General features: G+C 41.9%; 1 protein-coding gene across 3 annotated transcripts in view; it reads right to left on the bottom strand.

Annotated features, from left to right (window-relative positions):
- Positions 1 to 4,322: 4,322 nt before the first annotated feature.
- Positions 4,323 to 9,346, bottom strand: part of ENTPD8 (ectonucleoside triphosphate diphosphohydrolase 8) — a 30,995-nt gene continuing 25,971 nt past the window's right edge. For 2 of the 3 annotated variants that reach the window (XM_077284559.1, XM_077284560.1), the window contains exons 9-10: positions 9,062 to 9,199; positions 4,324 to 5,559 (exon numbers count right to left, since the gene is read on the bottom strand). In XM_077284559.1, the coding sequence (XP_077140674.1) occupies positions 5,344 to 5,559; positions 9,062 to 9,199 (354 nt within the window). In that variant the 3' untranslated portion in view covers positions 4,324 to 5,343. Of the gene's footprint in view, positions 5,560 to 9,061; positions 9,200 to 9,346 lie in introns of all 3 variants that reach the window. The other variant, XM_077284561.1, reaches the window with a different exon arrangement.

The raw sequence follows: 9,346 nt of genomic DNA, 5'->3' as shown, positions 1-9,346 counted from the left end.
TGAAGAAGTTGTCTTCCAGAAACTGGCAGTAGGTCTGGGAGTTGAGCTTCACTCCATCCTCAACCCGAAAAGGTCACACAAGTTCATCTTTGACGATACCAGTCCCCCACCTCCACCTTGCTGGCGTCTGAGTCGGAGTGGAGCTCCCTGCCCTTTACTGATCCAGCCTCTGGCCCATCCATCTGGCCCATCAAGAGTCACTCTCATTTCATCAGTCCATAAAACCTTTGAAAAGTGAGTCTTAAGATATTTCTTGGCCCAGTCTTGACGTTTTATCTTATGTTTCTTGTTCAGAGGTGGTCGTTTTTCAGCCTTCCTTACCTCGGCCATGTCCCTGAGTATCGCACACCTTGTGCTTTTTGTTACTCCAGTAACGTTGCAGCTCTGAAATATGGCAAAACTGGTGGCAAATGGCATCTTGGCAGCTTCACGCTTGATTTTCCTCAATTCATGGGCAGTTATTTTGCGCCTTTTTTGCCCAACACGCTTCTTGCGACCCTGTTGGCCATTTGCCATGAAACGCTTGATTGTTCGGTGATTACGCTTCAAAAGTTTGGCAATTTCAAGACTGCTGCATCCCTCTGCAAGACATCTCACAATTTTGGACTTTTCAGAGCTCGTCAAATCTCTCTTCTGACCCGTTTTGCCAAAGGAAAGGAAGTTGTCTAATAATTAAGCACACCTTATATAGGGTTTTGATGTCATTAGACAACACCCCTCCTCATTAGGCCGGCGTCACACTCAGCGTATGTAAATACGGTCCGTTTTTTACGGCCGTAATATGCACAAATGTTCCCAAAATAGTGATCCGTATGTCATCCGTAGGCAGAGTGTGGCAGCGTATTTTGCGCATGTCATCCTCCGTATGGCATCCGTACTGCGAGATTTTCTCGCAGGCTTGCAAAACCGACATCTAATGGCACTTGGCCACTCTCTTCCCACTCCCGTGTAGCGGTGGGATATGGGGGTAATGAAGGGTTAATGTCACCTTGCTATTGTAAGGTGACATTAAGCCAGATCACCGCAACTCAAGGTAACTACAGGTCACCCTGCTTTCCATTCAGTACCCGGGGGTTTTACAGGCAGGAGCGAGTGCATTAGCACAGCTCCTGGCTGTAAAATGATTTAACCCCTTCAGATGGATTTACATCGTGGGACATAACGACGGAAGGTATGGAATATTGTTGTTTGTTTTTTTAACTTTGTTTCAGGACGATGGTCTTCAGGTGGATTAAGAGTCTAATAAAATATTACAACACCCTGTGTCTTTATTTCATTAAAATACTTTGCAATAATGTGTGTGTGTTTTATTAACCATTTCGTACTATTGGATTAATAATGGAGAGGTGTCATAATTGACGCCTTTCCATTGTTAATCTGGCTTAATGTCAGCTTACAATAGCAAGGTGACATTAACCCTTCATTACCCCATATCCCACCTCTACACAGAAGTGGGAAGAGTGGCCAAGTGCCAGAATAGGCGCATCTTCCAGATGTGCCTTTTCTGGGGTGGCTGGGGGCAGATGTTTGTAGCCAGGGGGGCCAATATACATGGACCCTCTCTAGGCTATTAATATCTGCCCTCAGTCACTGGCTTTACCACTCTGGCGGAGAAAATTGCGCGGGAGCCCACGCCAATTTTTTCCGCGATTTAACCCTTTATTTTACAAGCTACAGTGCCCAAATTTTGCACATACACACTACTAACATTAGTAGTGTGGAATATGCAAAAAAAAAAAAAGGGATATGAGATGCTTTACTGTTTGTAAACCATGTCTCATACCATGTCGGGTTTGGGAAGGAGAAATTAAAAGCCGTCAATTGAATTACCGGCTTTTTTATAGAATACTGCTGCGTATTTCTCGCAAGTCACACTGCTGGTCCGTGTGTAATCCATATTTTTCTCGCCCCCATAGACTTTCATTGGCGTTTTTTTTTTTTTTTTTGTGCAATACGGTGACAAATGCAGACTGCTGCGATTTTGTACGGCCGTACAAGACCGTATAATACGGATCAGTAAAATACGGCTGATAGGAGCTGGGACATAGGGAATCATTGGGCCGTGTGTTATGCGTATTTTACGGGTGTATTTTCTTCGCTCATACAGTGGTGTTCAAAAGTCCTGCATAGGATAAATTGATTTTTCAAGTTTTAAACGTTTTCTGTTGAATATCTTCGATGCTAATATGACATATTATATATGGTTTTGTTCAGAATACAATTTTGCATTCTCTCCCTGTAATATTTTTAGCTTTTGAAGCAGTTTTGCCTGATATTATTGCAACAATATGGGAATTGAAAGCACAACTAAATATTGTACAGCTTCAGATCCAAAACTAGCCAATCACAGATGAGGTTCTTGTGACCAATCATAACCTGGCTATGGCAGCCAATCACATTGCATCACATCTGCTGCTTTGTTTGTTTGTTTTATCTGTTGGTCTATCTAGCTGAATCATACTGTAGAGTTGTATGATGGGAGCCTTCAGAGCCTTTTTTGTCAGCGGAGGATCGTGTGCGAGTTGTGGTGCTACATGAAGAGGGTTATACTGGCCCCCAGATCGCAAGGAAGGTCGGCTGTAATCAGAGTATAGTTGTAAGAATTTTGCAGAAACATAAGCAGCTTGGAATTACCCAGGACAGGCCCAGATCTGGTCGGCCCAGAAAGTCAACTAAAAGGGAGGATAGAGTACTGATAAGAACATCCCTTGCCAATCGAAAGCTCACCTCTCCTCAGCTTCTGCGAGAATGGCAAGAAAAGTGCAATATTGAGGTAGCAACATCAACTGTTAGGAAGAGATGTTTGGAAGCAGGATTGAGAGGGTGCAAGGCCCGAAAGAAGCCATTGATGACAGCCATACAAAGACAAAGGCGAAAACTGTGGGCATTGAAATATTTAAAATGGAGGAAGGAGGAGTGGGAAAAAGTGCTATTTAGTGATGAAAGCACTTTTTGCATTTTAGGAAATGATGGCAAGTGTTATGTGAGAAGGTTCCCACATGAAGAGTACAAGCCAGAGTGTTTGAGCTTCTCTGTGAAACATCCGATGAAAGTAATGGTCTGAGGCTGTATGGCAGCCAATGGTGTTGGAAGGCTTCATATTGTGGAGGGTATGGTTAATGCAAAAAAATACATAGACATCCTTAATAAGAAAATGCTGCCTTCTGCTCAGCACCTCTTTTCAGGGGATTACATCTTCCAGGATGATAATGCTCCTTGTCACAGAGCTAAGACAGTAACGGAATGGAAAAAAAAGAACAAGGTGGCTACTATTGACTGGCCAGCTCAGTCCCCGGACCTCAATCCAATTGAAAATTTGAGGCACAAGGTATCATTAGAGATATCTAGAAAACAGCCAAGGACCAAGAGTGAGTTGATTGAGGCTCTGATACAGGCCTGGAACCACATCATCACTCGTGAACATCTGCAGAAGCTTGTTCACTCAATGCCACAGAGATGCAAGCTGGTGCTCAAGAGCAAAGGCTGGCCAATAAAGTATTAGAAGCTAAAGATGCACTCTAAAGGCCCTTTTCAGGACTCTGAATTAAATAAAAAATAATAAATCTTAAAAAGTTAAATTTGTCTGTGTGAACTTGCATTGGAAGTTAATGAACTTAGAAACATGTTCACCATTCTACACACTGTACTGGTGTAGGTATGGTTATGCTGTAAAAAAAATTATCAAAAATGCGCATACCATAACAATTTATACACTTGGGACATTCAAAAATGAGTATGGCATACAATGAGGGATTACAAAAACATATATGTTCCACCAGTTTCACTGTAGAGATGCAGAGTATGAAACATATAGTTTTCTTCACGCCTATGCAGGACTTTTGAACACCATTGTACGTCCGTAAAACTCGTCACTGTGACACCGGCCTAACAGAGATGAACATCACCTGATTTACTTAATTGGTAGTTGGCCCTCAAGCCTGAACAGCTTGGAGTAGGACAACATGTATAAAAAGTATCATGTGATCAAAATACAACTTGCCTAATAATTCTGCACACAGTGTAATTATATATGTACAGCTGGTATTACCTGGGCATCTCCTGTATATAATTATATATGTACAGCTCGTATAACCTGGGCATCTCCTGTATATAATTATATATGTACAGCTGGTAAAACCTGGACATCTCCTGTATATAATTATATATGTACATCTGATATAATCTGGGCATCTCCTGTATATAATTATATGTGTACAGCTGGTATAACCTGGGCATCTCCTGTATATAATTATATATGTACAGCTGGTATAACCTGGGCATCTCCTGTATATAATTATATATGTACAACTGGTATAACCTGGGCATCTCCTGTATATAATTATATATGTACAGCTGGTATAATCTGGGCATCTCCTGTATATAATTATATATGTACAGCCGGTATAACCTGGGCATTTCCTCTATATAATTATATATGTACAGCTGATATAACCTGGGTGTACATGTGCAGCTGATATAGGTTATACCTCTTCCTGTATATAGTGATATGGAGTATGCCAGTATAACTTGGGCCAAGAAATTTCGCATTAATGTTAATCAAAATTGATAAGTATTAGTTATTATTGTTAATGTCAGTAATGTGCTTGTCTTTATAAGAAAGTATTCAGAAACCGTTGTATTATCTTGATCAGCCACTAGGGGGAGACATTGCTCTTCACCTCCACAGATCCTCTACACTGCTCAGACATATTTTATATTGGCGCTAAAAGTTTTTTTATTGGTGTTTTTTAGTTTTATTTTTGAACTTGGAAAGGGGAATTTTGATTTTTATTTTATTTTTTTGCTTTTTTCAATTTGTTTAAAACTTCTTCTAGTCCACTTAGCGGATCATTTGACCACTTATACTGCATAGTGCAATGGGCTGGGCTTCATTGGAGGACCTGTGTGACAATACTGGGGGTATTAGGGGTGGGGCACAATAACATAAGGACACTTTATAAATTATTCCTATTACATTACCTTATGGATTATAAACCATTCATTGTATTTAGAGTCTAGTTTTATTGCAGAAAACCTGTCATAAAACATATATACCTTCCATGTGATAAGTGCATTGCATTTTTACTCTTGCCCAGTGCTTATACCGCTTGCTGGCGTCGTCTGAGCCTCCTGAATGCTGCCCTGTATCCTTTACTATTGGGGCCTCAGGTGAAAGCTTATATACAACGTATAGTAGTGTCCCAATTGCATCATCTGTGCACAGTACGAAGAATCGGACAACCATTTCCCATATAGAATTTCCCCTGATACCATATGAGGCCATATAAATTATTTATTGAACGTCTCTGGAGTCAGTAATGATCACACCGGCCACATTCTGTCTCATGTCCACCAGGCCTGTTCTGCACACGCGTTCCGGCAGAAGCAATGCAGCGGAGCAGCCACCAGAGCCGCCGCCAGGCTCAGCACGATGAAGAAGATCCCAGCCACCCACATGTTGTATTCATGAGCCTTAAATAGAGAAGGTTCCTCCGAGGGGATCATATTGGTCAGGTTCAGCATGTATCCCAAAGTCCAGCCCACGTCAGCATTGCCAGCCTGAATGGAGGAAAGACACAATAGCCTTTATCAGACAAGACATTACGACTCGTCCTCTCTGGATCCCCACATATGAACAAGGCAGTCCTGTCACCAGAGCTCAAGTAGGAGGCCTGGTCATGTTATGTGTGTATATATATATATATATATATATATATATATATATATATATATATATATACACTCACCGGCCACATTATTAGGTACACCATGCTAGTAACGGGTTGGACCCCCTTTTGCCTTCAGAACTGCCTCAATTCTTCGTGGCATAGATTCAACAAGGTGCTGGAAGCATTCCTCAGAGATTTTGGTCCATATTGACATGATGGCATCACACAGTTGCCGCAGATTTGTCGGCTGCACATCCCAAAGATGCTCCATACAAGGCAGGAGGGATCCATGCTTTCATGTTGTTTACGCCAAATTCTGACCCTACCATCCGAATGTCGCAGCAGAAATCGAGACTCATCAGACCAAGCAACGTTTTTCCAATCTTCTACTGTCCAATTTCGATGAGCTTGTACAAATTGTAGCCTCAGTTTCCTGTTCTTAGCTGAAAGGAGTGGTACCCGGTGTGGTCTTCTGCTGCTGTAGCCCATCTGCCTCAAAGTTCGACGCACTGTGCGTTCAGAGATGCTCTTAGGCCTACCTTGGTTGTAACGGGTGGCGATTTGAGTCACTGTTGCCTTTCTATCAGCTCGAACCAGTCTGCCCATTCTCCTCTGACCTCTGGCATCAACAAGGCATTTCCGCCCACAGAACTGCCGCTCACTGGATTTTTTTTCTTTTTCGGACCATTCTCTGTAAACCCTAGAGATGGTTGTGCGTGAAAATACCAGTAGATCAGCAGTTTCTGAAATACTCAGACCAGCCCTTCTGGCACCAACAACCATGCCACGTTCAAAGGCACTCAAATCACCTTTCTTCCCCATACTGATGCTTGGTTTGAACTGCAGGAGATTGTCTTGACCATGTCTACATGCCTAAATGCACTGAGTTGCCGCCATGTGATTGGCTGATTAGAAATTAAGTGTTAACAAGAAGTTGGACAGGTGTACCTAATAAAGTGGCCAGTGAGTGTGTGTATATATATATATATATATATATATATATATATATATATATATATATATATATATACACACACACACTAGTTGAAGAGCCCGGCGTTGCCTGGGCATAGTAAATATCTGTGGTTAGTTATAGCACCTCACTTCTCTTATTTTCCCATCACGCCTCTCATTTTCCCCATCACATCTTTCATTTTCCCCCTCACATCTCTCATTTTCTCCCTCACACCTCTCATTTTCCCCCTCACTCCTCTCATTCCCCCCTAACACTTGTCATTTCGACCTCACATCTGTCATTTTCCGATCACTCCACTATTTTCCCTCACTCCTCATTTTCACCTCACACCTCTCATTTTCACCTCAGTATATACATGTTTGTCATCTCCCTTATATATAGTATACACCTGTATGTCATCTCCTGTATATAGTATATACCTGTATGTCATCTCCCCTGTATATAGTATATACCTGCTGTGTGTCATGTCCCCTGTATATAGTATATACCTGTATGTCATCTCCTCCTATATATAGTATATACCTGTATGTAATCTCCTCCTGTATATAGTATATACCTGTGTATCATCTCACCTATATATAGTATATATCTGTGTGTCATCTCCTCCTGTATATAGTATATACCTGTATGTCATCTCCTCCTATACATAGCATATACCTCTATGTCATCTCCTCCTGTATATACTATATACCTGTAGGTAATCTGCTTCTGTATATAGTATATACCTGTGTCATCTCCTCCTGTATATAGTATATACCTGTATGTCATCTCCTGCTGTATGTAGTATGTACCTGTATGTCATCTCCTCCTGTATATAGTATGTACCTGTGTCATCTCTCCTGTATATAGTATATATCTGTGTGTCATCTCCTCCTGTATATAGTATATACCTGTGTGTCATCTCCCCTGTAAATAGTATATACCTGTGTGTCATCTCCTCCTGTATATGGTATATATCTGTATGTCATCTCCTCCTGTATTAGACCTCGTTCACACGTTATTTGGTCAGTATTTTTACCTCAGTATTTGTAAGCTAAATTGGCAGCCTGATAAATCCCCAGCCAACAGTAAGCCCACCCCCTGGCAGTATATATTAGCTCACACATACACATAATAGACAGGTCATGTGACTGACAGCTGCCGGATTCCTATATGGTACATTTGCTGCTCTTGTAGTTTGTCTGCTTATTAAACAGATTTTTATTTTTGAAGGATAATACCAGACTTGTGTGTGTTTTAGGGCGAGTTTCGTGTGTCAAGTTGTGTGTGTTGAGTTTTGTGTGGCGACATGCGTGTAGCAACTTTTTGTGCATCGAGTTGCATGTGACAGGTTAGTGTAGCAAGTTGTGTGCAGCAAGTTTTGCGCATGGCGAGTTTTGCGCGTGGCGCCTTTTGAGTATGTGCAAGTTTTGTGTGAGGCAACTTTTGCATGTGTTGCAACTTTTGTGCATGTGGCAATTTTTCCGCGTGTGCAAGTTTTGCGCGTGGCGAGTTTTGAGCGGCGACTTTTGTGTTTCGACTTTTATGTGGCGAGGTTGGTGAAATGTGCGCTGAGGGTGGTATATGTGTTCGAGCACGTGGCGCATTTTGTGTGTGTGTTCATATCCCCGTGTGTGGTGAGTATCCCATGTCGGGGCCCCACCTTAGCAACTGTACAGTATATACTCTTTGGCGCCATCGCTCTCATTCTTTAAGTCCCCCTTGTTCACATCTGGCAGCTGTTAATTTGCCTCCAACACTTTTCCTTTCATTTTTTCCCCATTATGTAGATAGGGGCAAAATTGTTTGGTGAATTGGAAAGCGCGGGGTTAAAATTTCACCTCACAACATAGCCTATGACGCTCTCAGGGTCCAGACGTGTGACTGTGCAAAATTTTGTGGCTGTAGCTGCGACGGTTCAGATGCCAATCCCGGACATACACACATACACACACACATACACACATACACACATTCAGCTTTATATATTAGATATATATATACTGCTTATTCACTGCTAGTATACATATATCTATGCGATTTATCCACTGCTGAATGTATATGTACATGTATATGGTTTGAGTTCAGGCTATAGAAATACAATTTCAGATTTTATTTACTGGAATAATGAAAGCACCCAAGGGCCCTAGCTATTTGATTGTACAGGCTCCAGAAATTCCTGTACATGCATGCCAGGGTTGGACGAGTGTGTATGTGGTCTTGCGGAGAAAAGTGGGATAAGCCGTTGTAGATAGATGCAGCTTTTCCCTGACATTTGCCATCAGGAGAAGGATAAGCCCACCTCGTGCACATTGTGCGGTCGGCTGGACCTTATGAAATCAGCAGGTCCGGCTCACATTCATCCTAATGGTTGGAATAGGGGCTGGCGGTACCTTATCATAAGGCAGATATGGCTGTATACGGTCACACTACACACCTGCTTAGCGAAATGAATGCTGTTCCATGTTTCACTGGTGAAATTGTACCCATTCAGGAGCAGCGTCAGGATATACATGGCAGAGCTGCAGTAATTCACCAGACGCCGCTGGTTCTCCAAAGGAAAGCTGCTGCTGAGCTATAATTATAGAATAGATAGTCGATTCAGGACATCCATTGTATTTCCTGGTTAAGGTAATAAGTGCTAGCAAGGGTAGATGTGGAATAATAAAACATAACTTTTAATAAAGCACACTCTGAAAAAAACCTCCTGGCTATGAAAAGA

This window comes from Ranitomeya variabilis, chromosome 2 (assembly GCF_051348905.1).
Source record: "Ranitomeya variabilis isolate aRanVar5 chromosome 2, aRanVar5.hap1, whole genome shotgun sequence".
Classification (NCBI taxonomy): domain Eukaryota; kingdom Metazoa; phylum Chordata; class Amphibia; order Anura; family Dendrobatidae; genus Ranitomeya; species Ranitomeya variabilis.
Note: the sequence above shows the minus strand (reverse complement) of the source record. Positions and strands in the feature narration are given on the sequence as shown.